Consider the following 18,172-nt stretch of genomic DNA (forward strand, 5'->3'; position numbering starts at 1 on the left):
CCTTCTGCACCATTGCAGCAGGCTGGCTGTGGCACCGATGGGTCAGAAGCGAGATGCGAGAGGTGCCACCGCAGCACGAGGGAGCCAGCGAACTTCCAGTGGAGTAAAGGTGTTTCCCTCCCCATCCTTACAGGAAGCTTGAAGGGCAAACAAAACAAGTGCATTCCTAATGAAACAGTCCTCTAGCTATGCTGCCATTGCATCCCAGCACGTTTTTGTTTTTTTTAACCCTGGGGTAGTCGTCAAGACTGGAAATACCACATTGTATCCAATTTACCTGGCAGCTATGGGCACAGTACATCATCAGGCCTGCTTTCTGTCTCCTGCACATGCAGGGCAAGTCACGAAGAAACACTTTTTCCAAGATGGGCAGCCGTACAGCCAATGCAACAGATTAGTAAGATTTTGCTCTTTATACTGGGTGACTTCCACCAATGGTTTGCAATATAATCTACAAAGGGGGAGCTGTTGGTCTGCTGCACAAGGGAGAGAGGCTGAGACAGAACACATCACTGACTTTCCCAAGGTCAGGGGGCCAGGATTGGATTAGAGCAGTGGTTTTCAACCTTTTTTCATTTGCGATCCCCTAAAAAATGTAGAATGGAAGTGTGGATCCCTCTGAATTGTAACTGTGGGTATCCACATACTTTTGATTGATTATAGTCATCTTTCCTTAGACCCCCTTTGATATAGTCTGTGGATTCCCCAGGTTGAAAACCACTGGATTGAAGCAAGGTCTTCCAAGACCCTGTCTAACCACAGACAGCACAGCCTACCACACTGGGACCCTTATCATCCTTGCTGTGACATTCGAAGGTACCTACTGTGCAAAGTAAGATGCCAATCTTGGCCTGCAGGAACTCCTGGAATACCGCAGTCCTTTCCTAGAGGATGAAAAACAGGGCACAGTATGGTCAGCTGTAAAGTGATGGAGCAGACACTGTAGGCTATAAGAAAAGCCTATTCACGTTCCATAATTTCCTGGCCAGCTTTGAGAAGAAAAGCAGATGGGTTCCTACCCAGTCTGCGGAGGACTTCTTGGATTTGGAAAAACAAGGGCAAGAGTGGCTGGCATCATGGGAGGCACAGAGCCTGGGGCTAGCCCAAATCCCTGGGTCCAAACCAAGATGGCCATCATGTGCAGGGCTTGTGAAACCTGAGCTGATAGGAGTACGCTAAAGGGACCATCTGGATCTGTGTAGAAAGGACATGTTAGAGAAGGCACAAGCTTCTTAAAATGGATTAGAGGGAGGCTAATTTAGGTACTGCCTCATCAATAACTGCCTGGAAGAGCACAAGAGGTTCCCCCTAGCGGTCAAGCTTGGTTACAGCACGGTGATTATGAATGAGTTCCCCCATGTTCCTGCTACAAGAGGCCAAACCACGCAGAGCTCTTGCCAGGGAGGCACTGACTCTTGCCAGGGATTTCACTCTCAAATGGTGAGGACCTTTCCAAAGCAAGAGCATCCATCAGCTTCCCCCGGAGGACACAGGAGGCACATGAGGAGGCCCTACAGCCATGACCCTTGCTATTCCAGTGCTGGACTCCCACAAAGCTCCATCAATGCGCTCCCCGTACCTGGCAGATACGTCCCCTCCAGGACCTTGCACAAGCTTACCCAGGACAGCTTCATTTTTCCCGGCTCAACCTCTTGCTTCTCCAGTGCCAAGGCTTTCCTGAACAAACGCTGATTTCTAAATTGCAGAGGATTTTCTGTGAAGCAAGGACGTGCTGACTCACACCACTCCCTCAAGCTCATGTTAAACACCATATTAGTCCTATGTGCTATCAGTTATTCAGAGACAGACTGATGCACCCACTTACTCTCTCACCTGCTCTCCCTGCCCTCTAATCACTGAGGGAGATTAGTGCACACAGACCAGTCTTCTTTTCTGAGCCTTTCTAGATCTTCTCCACCAGCTCATGGTTTCTCTAGCCTCATGGGGAATGGATAAACTGCCTCCTAAGGGAGGCTGGGCATACCACTGAGAAATAAGCTCCATCCATTTCATACCCAGGCATAGAAATGAATGGAACAGATACCATGGAGCAGCTCTAAGCACGTGGCCAGCACAACAGTCGAGCTCTCCTTAGAGTGCTGCAGTTAGGAGAAGATTTAGATGTGCCTTAAGAATACCACCCCCCCTCTATTGTTTCTGGCTCCAGCATGTTTCCATCTGCCCCCATCCCCACAAGCTTTCCTTGCCTTCATGCTCCAAGACTTGCTCCCAGTCTGATCCCAATTAGCACAGCAAAGAGCTGAGTGAAACTGTCATCTCTCCTCATGGCACAGAGGAATCCCTGGCTGAATAGATCATTCTGCACTGAAGAAGGAGGATGGAAACCTGGGTTTCTCAGATGTGTTCACGCCTCTCCCAACAAAATTCAAGAAGAGAGTGCTCTGTATCTTGTTGACAATGACAGCAGCCGTGCTCAGCAGTACCATATGGGATCCACAATTTAGCTCCATTAATGCTCTTAATTTGAAGACATCAAGCACTAATTACACACTGGGTACTAAAAAGGGAAAACCCTTCCCCTGGTGCCAGCTACTTAGTGGTGTTCTGTTGCCTTAACAGCTGGCCAGGCTAGAGCTGGGCCAGGCCAGGCCTGCCTGCTCTCCCAGGCAGGCAGGGTGAGGAGAGGCCAGAATGCAGGGACAGTGAAGCACATGTTCCTGGTCTCCGCAGGATGGGAACGAGTGAGAAAAACAATGGCTCTTCACCTCTCGCTTTACTGCAGGAGTGTTGTTCATTTGCTGTCGCCACTGTGCTGTTCAGAGTAGGGCAGTCACTCCCCACCCTGCACAGGCTAGGGGCAGGGAAAGGGTTACTGAGCTTTCAGGAGCCTTCCTCTCCTACTCACAGCCTCTGCTGTGAATGCTCACTTGGATACGCTTCTGCCCTTGTAAATACTTCAGTATCATATTCCATTCTAATCAGCAAGTCAGCCAAGCTTGGTATGCTTACGCCAGTACGCCAGCCCTATTCGTTGGGCAATCTCCGTTCGAGTGCTAATACCATCCCTCGGGGAGGGGGAAGTCTGTCAGGGCATTGTTCTCTGTAGCCGAAGCCAGCCTGTTCCACCTTCTACGTAACAGGGCCACCAACTTATACAGTGTAATACTTGGACTTGGACAGTCAGTTTAATCAGATTGACAGTTTCTTTGGGTTTGAAAGCCATTCCCTGCCTAGCCTGGAGAGATGGACGTACACCTACACAAAAGGGAGATGGGTTAAGTGTGCGCAACTGCACAAACCTGGTGACACACCAGTGTTTGACCCTTCTGCAGTGCCTTTCAGATACAGAGTTCAAACATTTTACACAAGCAAGTCAAATCTCTCTCTTCTCCTTGGCAGCTGGAGAAACAAAGGCCCCTAGGGCCTTACTGACTCACTCAAAGTCACAGAGCAAATCAGTGACAGAATCAGGTACAGAAATCGGGTACAAAAACTAGGCCTCCTGTTTCCCAGTCTTGGGCTACATTTGTAAGGGCTTGTCATGGATGGAACCAGGAAAGAGGGAAAAGGTATCTTCTGCAAGACTCCACCTGTGGACCTCTTAAGCTGAGCAAAAAGCCTGCAGGTGAGCACCCCTGAGCATAAAAACACGTACTGCACGGCTAGAAACACACATGCATAGACTCAACGACACAGTGAGTGACAAATGCCAATTCTAGTACCATATACCAGTAGGACGCCTTCCTTTGTCTCAGTCTGACCTCAGACAAGTTATGGGAAAGTGTCTGTGGAACCAAAACCAACAGAGGCTTTGAAACCAGTTTCTTCTAGGGAAGGGGAAAAAGGCAAGTGAGGGCAAATGGCAGCAGTTCTCACTACAACCGGCCATCCTCCTAATGGATACGTGTCGTGCTCACCTCCTGGTCCATGTTGCCATGTAGTCGAAGGAACCTCAGGCCTGGCAATGGAGGCAGTGGATGCCCAGGCTGGTCAGACTCTGCACCTCCCAACAGGACTTTTAGGAAGAGTTCATGGTGGAATTCCACTTGCTCACAGCTCGAGAAAAAGATGATCATCTTGTGGCATTTTTCAAACTGCAGGGAGGAGACGAAAATGCACAAGGCCTTTTTTATATATCTGTGCCAAGGACTGCATTTTTAATATCCTGGAGACAACTTACATGCTGCAGGAATGCATGCTGTGCCTGCACAGTAAGGCCTCAAACACTCCCCTGGTTCCTGGACCATAAGTCCTGGATGTAATCCACATGGTCTTGGATGGCCTAGGACCATACTATATTAAAGCCTGCCTATCTCTGAGACAGCTGTGTGCTACTGGGGCACTGCAGCCACCAGTGCCTGTGCCAAAAGTCTTGGACGTCGATGGCAGAGATTTCACAGGGGATGGCCCCTTGCTGCAGGACTCCTGAGCAGAGGAAGTCAGAATGAGTCCAAGCCTGACTACTGTTAGCAGGACAGCGTGCACGTTTCCAAATGGACTCGATGGGTACATTTACACCCTACCTGTTGAGTTTGCCACCAGCTCCAGAATTCCTTGACTGAGCCCCAGATGTGGATTTAATGTGGTTTGGCCCATTGACAATACTGAGTTAACCCACACAGCTTTCAAGCTGTTGCGTTTCAAGGAACACTCATTTTCTGTTCCAAGACCAAACAGATATGGAGGAGCTGGAAAGGCCCGTAATCCCTTGAGGCAAAGACACAACACAAGTGAAGCCTTACCTTGCACTTCCCGAGGATAAAAGCTGATAAGGTGACAAGCCTCAGCTTGCTGGGAACAACCACCACATGCTGCTTGAGCTTCTCTGGTACAGCAAAGCTGCTGGTCCCCATGTTAACTGGGGAACAAACTGCTCCTTGAACTGGTTCCAGCTCAGGTTCAGTTCTGTCCCAGGTTTCATCCACAACAGAAATGCTGACTGGATCGTTCAGACTGATATCAGCCAACCTCGTTACACCTAAAGTCACAGAAAAACCATTATACCCACAGCCGGAGCTTCTTTGTAAAGCAAAACATACTGTAATTGTTCCCTATCACCTCCTGGGACAATAATGAAGTGGGTAATGATATGCAGACTTTAAAGACAACTGATGCAGTTTGAAAGGGACAGAAAAGTACAGCGAGAAACCAGAGTGAAAAACCTTCTATAAATTGGCAAAACCATGAGACAAAATTGAGTATCTGTGGCATGAGAAATGTATCAGCCAGAAAAGGCACATAATCCAGTACGCCAAGCCCAGGACAAGAGCTAGAAGCTCCTATTCTCTGGCAACGACTCTTTTTGAGACCTTACAATTGTTTCACAATCACCCGTGCTTTACGTTGCTTAAATAAGGCTCTATGGCCTACCTTGTGCGAGCGTGGCAGAGAGCAAGACAGTCTGCCGCCTCTCACTCTCTGCATTTAAGGCATTAAGTATGACAGTCACATCCTTCTCAAAGCCCATGTCCAGGATCCTGCAAACAAGGGAAAGACCATGAAAAAAGCTATGGAAGGAAGAATAACAAAAGGCCTAAAACTTCGGGAGTCAATTCAGAACACTGAAAGTCCCAAGGCAAAGCATGCCAGGGGCCTATCTCCAATGATGGCCAGCACCAGATATTTCAGAGAAAGGTGCAAGAATTCCTGTAGTGGGTAACTAGAATAATATGGCCATAACGGACACTTCTTCCCAAGCCAAGACACTTGGAGGTTGCCTTAAACCCTAAAGCACGCAGGTGTTAGCTCTATTAGCACGTAGAAATGTACCTGTCTGCCTCATCGAGAACCAGCCATTGGGTACGATGGAAGTGAATGCACTTTGTTGACTTAATGTGATCAACCAGGCGGCCAGGAGTTGAAATGAGAATATTTATTCCTTTACGTAATCTGTTTAAATTAAATAAAATAATTGACAGCTTGTTCCTAGTTCAGTAACAGCAGATATCCGGACTTGAGAGTTGATATCCACCAGGCACAATTTTGACAACGTTTAGATTAGAAAAACAACTGAAACGAAAGGTTTTGGTAGCACAGAAATCCATTTCCATATTTTCAAGATCTAAGATGTTGATGTTTTCTTTTGACAAGCTAATTTATAAATGTATTTTATATTATAAAATAAAAAAGGCTGAAATTGAAACCAAGTATTTTAACTGACCCAAAACTAAATGGGGTGTGTGGGGGGGGAGGAATTATTTTGCATATAATAGTAAAATTCTTTGTTTTCACCCCAATTTAACACAAAAAAATGGAAAATGTGGAAATTGTGCAATCTCCTACACCACTGCAATGTTCACATACAACCTTGAAAATAATTCAGGATTATTTTCTTACATTTAACGAAGACGATTTTAACTCCAGAAAAATAAAAATCAGTTGTTTTCCCCTAAACAAACACATTCTCATTGCAGCCAACACTGTACACTAAGCAAATATAGGTGTTTGCCAGAGAAGGAAAAAATATTGACATCAACAGGGATCATCTCCTCAGAAGGCTTATCAACATTTTAAAAATAGAGCCAACGGAGAGCTTTGAATGCTCCCTGCTGACCCAGGCACTGGTTCTGTGTAAGATCTGGGGAGCTCACAGCTTGATCCAAGTCACAGGCTTCTCTCCCAGTAAAAAGTCACTCTAAACAAGAGTGACAGATGAAAGGGCTCGAGGACACAAAAGAAACCCAAAATACAATTTTAAGAAGTTGGCTTCCTACCTGGCTTTTTCCGATTTCCTCTTTTCTCCCCCCATTAGCACTCCAGGCACAATCCAGGTAAATGGCTACAGTGAGGAAAAAGCCAGACCGACATGAATTCTTCTTAATAAGAGGACAGATACTAATCAAAACCTGATTTTTCTTGACAAAAAGATAGAGGACTCGGGTTTATAGCTGCATGCATCTGATTTGATCCAACAGACAACCCACACGCACTGTCCCACCTGCAGTTAAATATCAGCAGTAGCTTTAATTCTGCGTATGAGACTTGCTTCCAGTGTTTGGGAAGATGGAAATGCAATCATTTTTGCATCACTTCTAATAACATAATAATATTCTTTCCCTCTTCCCCGCATAGCCTAAATGTTCAAAGGCACAGCATAATGCTACGTCCTTCTCTTGGCTTTTAAGAAAAAATCTTCCTACGGCCAAGCAAAACAAGAAACAAAATACAGTTTAACAAAAGACCTTTATATAAATGTGTGTATGTGTGCGTGTGAGAGAGCGAGAGACTAGCAAAGGCTCTTAGGATGAAATCTCATTCCCCTGCCAGGAATTTTTCCAACACTTCAACCAGATTATTATAGTCTCCATCCAAATCTAGCACAGTGCATTTTTTACAGATGAAAACAAAACATGCATCTCCTTCAAGATGGAGGAAGAAAAAGAGACAATGCAACTTTTACAGATGGCACATACGCATCTAGTGCTTAAGGAAAGGCTGGACATTTGCACAACTCTCAGCATGTCAAGCAGCCATAAGAGCTGCCCTAAAGAAGCAGGCCATTCAAACACCTAGTCCAACATCCATAATTTTTTTGGAATGATAATGAAAGGCTGTTGAGCCAAACCTCAAGACACCCAACATCTCTGGAATACCCCCCCGAAATCCCAGAAGCTTTAAAGTGCCCATCTCAAGAAGAACTTCCAGCCATGTACAGAAGCACCTTTTATAGGTATGGAAGCATAACCTACGCCCCTTCTCCAAAAACACTGGATTACCAAAAGATTTAGCTATAATTTGAAAATGTTACCAGGTCGGGCCACCGTTCAGCACCAAAGCAGTGCTTCATTTCTTTTACTATAACGTGGTTTAGCCCGACGTTGTTTTTAATTCTTTCTGTGTAACATGGAAAGGGTGAAACCCCCCAATTTCTTTCTCCCTTGGAGGTTACCATTAACTGGGCGTTCCAGAGATCTTGATGGAACAAAACTGGCCAGTGCTGAAGTCAGGTCTCAACATTCGGATCGAAAGATCTTCTATCCATGACATCTCATCACAAATTTAAAAATGGCTAAATTATTTTAAGAGGGAGGCAAGCATCCTTGTGGTTGATACCTTCTATTGAACCAACTGCATAGTTGGGATAGACATAGGCCAGCTTTTGGGTAGCACACTACCCTTCCCTGGGGGAAATGAGCTGATCAATATCCCCTCAACCTACTAAACTTTTAAGCATCTTCATATAATGAAAAGTCATTTTCTTTGCAGTTTTGTGATAGAAGAGGACTTGGGGAACCATCTGGGTATTAGGAAGCATGGGAAAGAACAGACTGAAGTCCCAGTCTTGCAAATGCTTGCTTATACATGTTACTTAAATACTAACTTACATATCAATCAAACGTCTCACAGTAGTCAAGTTAATCACAAGTTGAGGCGCTTACAGGATCAGGGCAGGAAGTTGTTGTGAGGGAGGTTCTATTACTCTTAACAACACTGAGCCAATTAGTTTTAACAAATTAAAAAAGGAGATGAAAGTTCAAGTGGCAAATTGATCCCTTAACTCCCAGTCTGCCTCAGAACCTTCCCGGCCTAGTATCAGTTTCAGTAAAAAGGTACCTGCCGCTACGAGTGTGTCCAGTCGCAGCTACAGAGGCTACTGAAACCGAGGCAGGAATCTCCAAAAACAAACCAGTACAAAAGTCTTTTTGGATATCCTCTGGCCTTCTGTGAGAATTATAATATCTTAGAGAGTTGTTTAAGCATCTACATGCTCATCAAATAGCTGGAAGCATCCAACGGGGAAATCAAACTCAAACGTACTGTGCTTTCTCTTGGACACTAAAATAAAAGTGAACTGGATTTATTCTTGAAGGACCAGATAGCCTGCCAGATGCTGTGTTCCTTCAACTCCCACCTGACTTGAAAGGGGAACTGAAGGTGTTTCATGTCTTAGAACAAAAGACGCAGAAATAAGCAGGAAGGAAATACAGGATGCAGTACTTACCTTAAGCAATTTCTGGACTGTATCAAAACTCTGTAATACTAGCTGTGGATATCAACAGAGGAGAGTAAGTGTCATGAAAGCCTGATAGGTCTGTACTAAAAGGCACCATCCAGCAATCTGGGGGTCAAAATGTGCTCTCTTCACAGTGTTATAATCCAGTAACTTAAGTTACTAGATTTCAAAGTATCTCTATCATATAAAAACCCAAACAAACCCTAACCCCATATCTAACCTGACCCATTGAATATTCAAGCCAAAGGAAGACCCTTCTATTATATTTTGACCCATATCCACCCCAAAAAAAAGTGGTTTGTGCTCCCTCTGTTGGCTCGGGCTTATGAACAATCCTTTCACAGCAGTGCCCACTTCTGCTGACATTTTTGTTCTTGGTGATGCACTGATAAGCCAGTTCTCCAAAGTCACACTGGGTTTGCTCCACCGAAAGGGCATAGAGGAAAATGGAACCATTTCCAAAAGAAAATTGTGAGGGAAAGGAAATATAAAACAGGAGTTCATGAAGCAACCAGTGCCCAGAACTTATGGGTCTCTCTCTCTCATTGCAACCATTTACTTATAGGCTGATTTTGGGTCACTTGAACTTTCTATGATTCTGTTTGCCCAGCTGCTAATAGTTGCTACAAATCCATCTTAGTTCACGGAACCCACATACATGAGAAAAGTTTATTTAGAGGAAATACAGTTCTTTGAAGTCAGGAAAGACTAGCAAGCTACTAAATATTATTTATTTGCCAGGTTACTAAAGAAACTGTTGCAAACCATCAGAAGAAGAATGCCAATAGTGATGACGAACCAGCCTTGTAAATGTACTCAATGGTATGCCTTCAGAACAAGCTTAAGGACTATTCTCATATGCTTAGTATTCATGTAGCATCCTAGTGAACCAGCAAGTTTGCTGCTGTAAAAATTTAAATACCTTCAGAGCCTTTTCCTTCCTCAGTATTGAGCTGAGATATTGTACTGCAGGTTGCATAAAATATCATGCCAAGAACTAGATACCTGCAATCAATTTTCCATCCGAAAGTTATGGAAAAAAAGGTTGATGCCCTACTCTGAAATTGTCTCTGGAAGGCAAATAAAATAAATCAAATAGAGGAGAGTTTAATGAAGAAACTAACTCTGGTAGATTCATCCTCAGCATTTGCTGATGGATTTTAAAAGGAGGCTTTTAAAATGAAGTATTTGCATAAACTCATAAGTTTGCAAAGTAAGTGTCTTCAAGGCTATTGCCAGTTTTACTTGCAAATGCGCCTTTCCCAGGCTAGACCCACTGGTCCTTTCCCATGCCTTCCATCAAGGAGCTCCTCTAATATCTCCAAGTAATTCTGAAACACATGGGGAAACTTAGATATTTTTCTCTGGCTCATTACTGTACAACACTGATAGCAAAAGAAATACCTGGGAGCAGATCTGAGTAAAGGGTTGAGAAAAGAGAAAGAAACCAGGTATCAGACTCTTGTACTGCACATGCCCAAAGGGAAGACAACTGAAATGTTCCCCTGACTCTTAAATTCTTTTTGGTTAAATTAAAGGTGAAAGGAAGACTTTCAAACATGATTCTCAGGATACAGCATCAATGTGAGACCGACAGTCCTCAGAATTTTAGGGTGAAGCCCCCCACAGACAAGAGAACAAGTTCCCTGAAAAAATGGGATGTTTCTGGAGATGGGTATGGAGGCACTTAGCTAAAATTCACCACTGGCAATTGTCAAAAATACCGCCGACTCAGTGGAACGGCAGACACTTGCCAATTATAATCTGGCCCATAATTCCTCAAGGGCCCAACCTGGCTCTTCTTGGACTCAGTGCAAAACATTCAGGGCCCTTGGAAAGTAGCAGAAATCAAACTCAAACATGCCTGCACGACCCTTAAAAGACAAGGCCACTTACCTCTCTTGTTGGAACCAATATAAGTGCATAAGGCCCATCACTGCGCTGCAAACAGAGGAGACAGAACATCACTAAGGTGAATGCACAGCGAAGTCAGAGAAGTCAGAAGTGGAAAGGACCCATTAGTGTCCCAAATCCACCCGGAGGGGGTCTGGTGCAGGAATGTGCCATTCAGGATATTCTCCAGTGCTTTGGCCTGGCCAGTTTCAGTTTCAACACATGCTTTCTTCTGCGGTAAGTACCTGTATTTTTGACTTCATCCCCTGCAAGGACTGAACCAGTGGGACACCATAGGCCAGAGTTTTACCTTTGGAAGGAAGACGATGCAAGAAGTTGGTCATTTAAAAATCAAACAAACAGAAATTGTAAAATTCAAAAGCTTCAGGAAATCTAAGTGTACCAGACGGAAATATGCATTCCACCACTCTCAAAGTGATGTCAGGGGCTGGAGGTTCTGGGGACTCAAAGTGAAAATTTCTAATGGCGAGTCTGATGGGTGATGGGGTCAGATGGTGGAAGGGAGACAGTGGAACTCTTCCAAGCTCTGTCCATAAAATGTTCCACCCATGGGAATTGACAACATTAGATACTGCTCTGAAGAGACTGAGTAGATAATTCAGATGCTGGATCTGGACCTGGGCTGCTGCTGGATGCACTGGGTTTCTTGAGTCCAGCATCCAGTCAAGATGGTCCTTATACAGCACAGGTCTCCTTGGATTTTGCAATAGCTGGCAGCTGCATGTCAGAGTTGAGCCACGTTGGCAGAGCTGCATGGAAGAAGTTGGCCCAGCACCTGTCTACAATATGCCTGCCTATAGCTAGTGCTGTTAGTCTGTCAATTTGACCAACTGCAACAGGTGAAGGCAATGCTTTGGGTCAAATCAAGCAATCCACTAAATGTGGTCCCTTAGGCTATGTGTAGACAAAATAAGGGGCATGTGTGCACAGCACTTTAAAGCAGGCTAAATGCTTTTGCACCGCTTTAATGGTGAGCATGCCTCAGTGGTGTACTGCACATTAATTCCAGCCGCTGTAGGAAATTCGGTGTCACAACGCACCTTAAATGACTTGGGGCGCAGCAAACTAAAACTCCGAGGAGGAGTTTTAGTTTGCTGCCCCTACAGCAGCAGAGTGAAACACCGGGCTCTGTGTAGCTCCACAGCTCTGCAGGAAGCCCTGCAGGCAGCCTGGAAGCAGCCCGGGAAGACAGGCTCTGCCCAAGAAAAGCGAAGAGCCTGATTCCACTCCCCAGCACAACACACACACACACATCTCCCGGACCCTCCCTGCCTGAGCTGCGCGGGAGCCCGGTGCTTCCCTCCATGGTTGCGGTGCCCCACGGGACCACCCAAGCTGGGTACCACCTGGGGGGAGCCACTGCTGCTGTGGAGGGAAGCACCAGCCCCCCACCACAGCCCAGGGACTGCTCCACCTGCCAGCAGCTTGCCTTCGCCTCCCCACTGCCAGAGAGGCAGGTTAAGTCAGAGGGGTGTGTGCAAGACAGGAGTGCAAGGAGTTTAAATGGCCCTAAATGGAAGCAGTGTTTTCAAAAACCCACTGCTTCAATTTAGGGCCCCTGTTTCATCTACACATGCCCTTAGTACAAAATACTGGCAATTAAATGCTGACCTGAACCTGTCTGGGATCTCACCAGGGCATCCTTGCCTTGGAGCAGCACAGGAATAGTTTGCTTCTGGACACTACACAACAAACAAAGTAAGTTTAGAAAACACAAACCGCAGCACAGCCTCAGCATATATACACAACTGTGGCACTGTAACACTTTTCAACTGCTTTGAAGTTTATGCACCTGGGTCTACATCAACCTAGGTCTCTCCAATCACTACAAAACACTGCATCACAAAAGACAACTTTTGAAAATAAAGTTAAAATAAAATAACTATGCTGAATTCGAATAGGGAGGGTTTTGTGGCTAAAGCCCAAGATTAAAAGCACAAACTCCTGGGTTTCATTTCCAGCACAACAATGACTTGTGTACCCTGCAAGTGACTTTTCAGCCAGGTTTTTAACAGTGCTGAGCCTTCACGGTCCTTATGGAGGTGTTGTGGGTGTTTACTAAGAAATCAGACTTGCAAAGTGCTTGGAGATCCCCAGCTAGACTGAACTATTGAAGTCCAAAATATTTGACACATTAACTAACTTACCTAGTCATACTAGACATCTTCAAAACAGTGGTTATTGTGGATACCTAAGGAGTCAATGAGAGGGTGAGAAGGTGTTACTCACACATTTCTCTTTGGTAATCTTTGGATTGCAGAAGACCTGTGTTCTCTCTTACTGGTCACTAGTACAGGACAAGCACTTGGAAAAGATCACTGACCCCTGACCTATTTGTATTAATCCATCAAAATAGCACTAGCCCTCACGGGTCAAGGAACGCTGGACTATAACATTTAGTCTTCCCAGTGGTACTCAACATTTTTGGTACTGCAGCATGAAACAATGCTGGGAGGACAAATGGGAGGGCTTTGGGTGCTCTGCGATACAGGATGGGATGCAGCAGGGATTGGTGTTAGCTGACAATGCAGGATTAGGGGCTGGTGAGGCATGGACTGCTGGTGCTGAAAGGGGCACCTGCAGGTCGGGCTGATGTGATTTGCTGGTGCTGGATGAAGCACAGTGAGGGGCGCTGACACAGTATTAATGCAACGGCCACTCTCAGAAGCTGCAAAGCTCATCCAGACTGCAAGAGAGCTCCCTTGAGTCACCAAGAACAAGGGCAACAAGAACCACATCTTGGTGTTTATGGAGAGTCCTCCTCTGCATCTCAGCACCAAATACGCGTTCTCCCAAAGCAACATCCACTCTGAACCAACAAATAAAAGCAGCCACACACCAAGAACCCCATTGCCAGCCCAGACTCACCAGATGGGGATGAAGATCCAGCTGGGTGAAAGAATCTGAAGTGAAAACCTTTTCTTGCACCAGCTGCACTGTACCTCTGTAAAGCAGGTTAAAAACAACATATAAACCAGTATAAAACAGGGTAAGAGCAGCGAGTCCCATCACCTTCACTCTGCAGTCCAGATTCACTGCAGTCTGGCCTGACTTTTCCAGTCAGAGAAAACCAGCCCAGGACTAGAGGCTGTAGCAGTACAAAAACCAATCACAGCTTCCTTTCTGTATGGGACCCAAAAGGCCAGCCCCACTCAAGGAAGGAATATGATCAGCCCAACCACAAGAAAAGGCCCCTCTCCGACACTGAAGTTGCTTTTAATTGGTGGATCCCTAAGGCAACATGAAACTCTCTGGGACAATACAAATAAACACAGCCTTTTACTTTTAATATTGGCTTTCCTTAACGATGACTCCCATTAAAACCTACTTGTATGACCCAACAGGGCAGCACAAAAGGAAAACGAGCTAGTCAGCAAATTCTTACTGTGACAATACTCCAGCTTCTGGGCCCCTCTTTCACCAGATGGGCGATTCAAAAGAGATGTCCAGCATCTGTTTTAAGAGTCCGAGGGTCCTTCCTGCCATGTCTTTGGAAAATACCAACAAACCCTAGGCCCCAAACCACTAATAGCTACACAAGTTGAAAGCAAAACCCTAAAAGACTTCTGTGGAAATAGAATCAGGTCTTTTTCAGTCATCGGCTCTTTCTGTCTTGGTGTTGCGACCGTCTCATCTCTCCAGTTCCTGCTAGTTTTTTAAACTTACCTAGAATGCTAAAAAAGGAGAGGGGTGCTGGATAAGTCTGGCCTACAAGGGACAGAGAGCTCAGTAGGAAAAAAGGCTGAGAACCAATGTAGTTCAATGGACAAATAAAAGAAAAAGAAATTAACTAACTAACTAATTCCTTCCTAAATAAAAAAGAAAGGAAACCTGCTTTATACATGCAAAAGCGATAGCACGTCATTGCGGTTTGTTCAGAATACCTGGGGATTTCTGGAATCTTGGGGTTGTTTTTAAACAAGCTGGATGTCTTAATAAAAGGTCTCGTGCTCTCATCCTGCCTGTCAGTCGGGTGCTTCTTTGGAACAAATGCTGATGCCAAATTTCCATTCCCACTCACATCAACCGCCTTAGCGCAATTCTTGAGCGGAGAGGATGCAGGCAGCGTGCGTTTCCTCTTTGTGGGCGTACCATTGTCCGTCCATTGGGGCGTTCTTTTCAGAGCCTTATTCTGCTTCTGTGTTACCAAACAAATGGGGGTAAAGGCAGGGTTAAACCGCAAGGACTAACTAAGCAGTAAGATATCCTTCTTCGCCATAGTGCAAGGCCCTTTTCCCTGGGGAGCAGCCTCTATTCCTTTTGGAGCCCTCGTTTCTACGTATAAAGTAGCAGGGTTTGGTTTTGTAACCGGATCCATTGGTATTCTTTGGATCAGCAAATGTCTCCCACCACATGTCTGTACAGCATCTCGTACAACGACCGAGACTTCTGGATGCTAGGAGTAGAATAATAATCATCATCAAAAGTCCTATTTTGATGCCCATCACTGTAGCAACCAAGCTAGCTTTTCTGGTAGCTAAACTGAACGTTCTCTAACATATCGCTGTCTGCGGTGTCGCTGTGCAGGCTCACAATCAGAGCGAAGCTGTCCCTCCAGGCCTCAAATCCTTTGTGGGGATCCACAGCTGGATCCCCCTTTGGCCTGCCCTGTGCTTTTGTCAGGCTTCAGGAAGCCTCATCGCTCTGTTGTTGGCCCAGGCGTGATCCATGTTTCTTTAGACATACCTGAGGAACATTAATTTGGTTTTCTTCTAACCCTCGCCATCCCTCTTTATCACTTCACAGGCATGCTGCAGTCCATCATACATACCTGAAAACCATTTCAAACACCTTATCCCCCTAATGCCTTCCTCTGCCCCTTCTCCATCCTTCTGTGTGTTTTCTCCCTTTCTGCCACATCCTGTATTTCATTCTGTTATTTTTCCAGCCCTCCTCTGCGCCTGGATTTGAAATTCCCCATCCCCCCTTGCAACCTTTTTTCCTTTTTGTCCTTCCTTTCATCCTTCACATTGGCCTTTACAAATTGTGACCTCACAGAGCTAAACCCCCCACTACTGCAAAATCACGTAGCTCTACTGACTTCAATAAAACCACGGCCGTTAACACCCACAGAGGAGCTGCTCCGGTGTCCATCCCTCCAGGAGGGCTAACCCACAGCAGCTTCTCTTTGAACCTCTCTCATCACCTCCCTGTGCCCTCTCCCCTTGCTGATTTATCTTAGTTGTTGTCCAGCATCCAGCATCCCCCTTCCAAGATGTCTTTTGCTGAAGTCAACACAAGTGCCTTTTTTTAAAAAAAAAAAAAAGAAAGGTCTTCCCCATCAGGCACCTGACATGTCACCCAAAAGTAAATATTCCTTCTGAGGCCAGAGAATCCCAAACTGTCTCACACATCACTTTTAAACAGAGATCATATACTTATAAAACACCTTGCTTGCTCTCATAGTGATGATTAGGATACGATCAAACACTCGTGATGTTACACATCCTTTAGCATTCTCTTCTCCAGTAAACCCTACCCTCAGGAAGTGATGTGACGTTAAAATTTTAAACGGGGCCTAAGTCACTGCATAGGAGCTTCAGAAAAGTTTACTGACAGGTTTCTAGATCTTTGCCAAACAAGCCAAGAACTGGATATAAACGAGGAAAACTGAATCCTGTACAGAGGATTATCACTGCAACCACCGTGGTTAAGTTTAAAAGGGAATTGTATGATTTTCCAAATCACACCTACCAAGTGACTCTTTGATACAATATTTAGTTTTAAAGCGACGAGATCTATGTGAACAGGGCTCTGCCCCCCATGCGGAGCCACGCTGGCCCACAGGATTCGGCAAGGGGCATAAGCACCAGGCCAGGCAGGGAGAGAAGGGAGGAAAAGAGGAGAAAACCAACATGGCAAAAAAACAACCAACACATGCACAAGGTCCAAGGTTGTAAGTTTTCCTGGACACAGATACTTCCGCATCTTTGACATTTCACTTGCTGATCTAAACCTCTGATGAAAGGATCTTTTTGCTGACTTTCGCTACACACGGTGCATTTTACTTCTATGCATATCAGATTCACTTACCTACATCATGCTGGTAAAAAGCACAGATTGCTTAAGCAACCAGCATCTTTCAGGCCTGTTGTCTACTTTGAAACTTAAATTGTACTCTGATGAATTGCAGTTGACTGCACATGAACTGTAACTTTATCTGTGTACTTTGGGGGGGGGGGCGGGTTAGGAACTCCTACTCCATGTCTTGAAAGTGATGGGACCCCAACAGTGTCAGGGCTACGAGTGCCACAGCACAGATCCAGCTGTTAAGCACTGGTCTTCAGCTACCTGACCTATCTCGGGTTTGATAGTTGCAAACTAGCTCCCCTCCTTTGTAAGCAAAGGCAGGCACAGCCCCCTACCAGGGATCTTTTGAGCATATATTGACATGTTACAGAAGCAGGACACTGGCTGCCGTGGTTCCCCTGCTTTCCCTGTGCCAGGTTAGGGTGTCAGGTCTGTGTTGTGCCAGGGCTGACACCAGTCTTACACAGAGTTTACATACAGATGTTACAGGATGGTTTGAACAAGGCCAATCCGGCCTCGGGCAGGGCGCTGGACTAGATGTGACCTCCGCCCGACTTTACCATGACTTTAAAAGCTTCTAACAGCAGCTCTGAAGCATCATCATGGCACAGCAGGGAGACAGATCAGCATGAACGGGGACTTGCAAAAATCAAAAGGAGAATGGGAAATTCACCCCTGAGACCACCACGAGAAAATGTCCTGACTTTTTTCCAACTAAGCTGGTCTAATTAAAGATATCACATCTCCCCAACAAAGCTCGACTGCCTATGTCCTTAGACTGGCGTTTCCCAACCAGCGTGTGGCGACACAAAAGCGTGCTGTCAGAAACGAACAGGCGCACCGCACAAGCGAGCCACGCTAGCTCCGAGGCCCGGGAATGCCTTTACGGGAGTGCTGCGGAAAACTTTTATTAACGTAAGCGCATCCTGGGCTGGAAACAGTTGGCAAACAGCGAGTCAGATCAGCGCAGCCACAACCAACAACCCCCAAAGCCGGGAGGAGGGTCCTGGGATGCCAGGGCAGGAGGGAGCCTGAAATCTGTGTGGCTTTTTCCCCTCCCTTCCCTGCTCTACCTTGTGGCCCTAATTCCCACTCATGTACATTGTCCCCCGCACTTGGAGCTTCCCTCCTTCCCTGGGGACTCAGCCCAGCAGAGACGCCCCGCGCCTGGGGAAGGGGGCTGGCTCCGGAAAGCTGGCCAAGAACTTTTTCCCCCCGCGGTTTCATAAGAGATCGCCTCTCCCCCAAGGCCCAGGGAGCAGGAAGACATGCCCCCTCCCCGGGAGGTCTCCCGAGCCCGCTCTCAAGGCAGCC

At 45.9% G+C, this 18,172-nt stretch overlaps 1 protein-coding gene across 1 annotated transcript in view; it reads right to left on the reverse strand.

Annotated features, from left to right (window-relative positions):
- The window catches only part of DDX31 (DEAD-box helicase 31), a 72,033-nt gene extending 56,479 nt beyond the window's left edge, over positions 1–15,554 (reverse strand). Inside the window, exons 1-14 of the mRNA XM_019510302.1 lie at positions 15,546–15,554; positions 14,713–14,966; positions 13,697–13,772; positions 12,976–13,019; positions 12,440–12,510; positions 11,053–11,117; positions 10,811–10,855; positions 8,903–8,944; positions 6,675–6,739; positions 5,731–5,850; positions 5,332–5,438; positions 4,704–4,939; positions 3,879–4,055; positions 825–884 (exon numbers count right to left, since the gene is read on the reverse strand). Coding sequence (XP_019365847.1) covers positions 825–884; positions 3,879–4,055; positions 4,704–4,939; positions 5,332–5,438; positions 5,731–5,850; positions 6,675–6,739; positions 8,903–8,944; positions 10,811–10,855; positions 11,053–11,117; positions 12,440–12,510; positions 12,976–13,019; positions 13,697–13,772; positions 14,713–14,966; positions 15,546–15,554 — 1,371 coding nt within the window. The remainder of the gene's footprint in view (positions 1–824; positions 885–3,878; positions 4,056–4,703; positions 4,940–5,331; positions 5,439–5,730; positions 5,851–6,674; positions 6,740–8,902; positions 8,945–10,810; positions 10,856–11,052; positions 11,118–12,439; positions 12,511–12,975; positions 13,020–13,696; positions 13,773–14,712; positions 14,967–15,545) is intronic.
- Positions 15,555–18,172: the final 2,618 nt, after the last annotated feature.

Source organism: Gavialis gangeticus, unplaced genomic scaffold (assembly GCF_001723915.1).
Source record: "Gavialis gangeticus isolate Ggan-Ray unplaced genomic scaffold, GavGan_comp1, whole genome shotgun sequence".
Classification (NCBI taxonomy): Eukaryota; Metazoa; Chordata; order Crocodylia; family Gavialidae; genus Gavialis; species Gavialis gangeticus.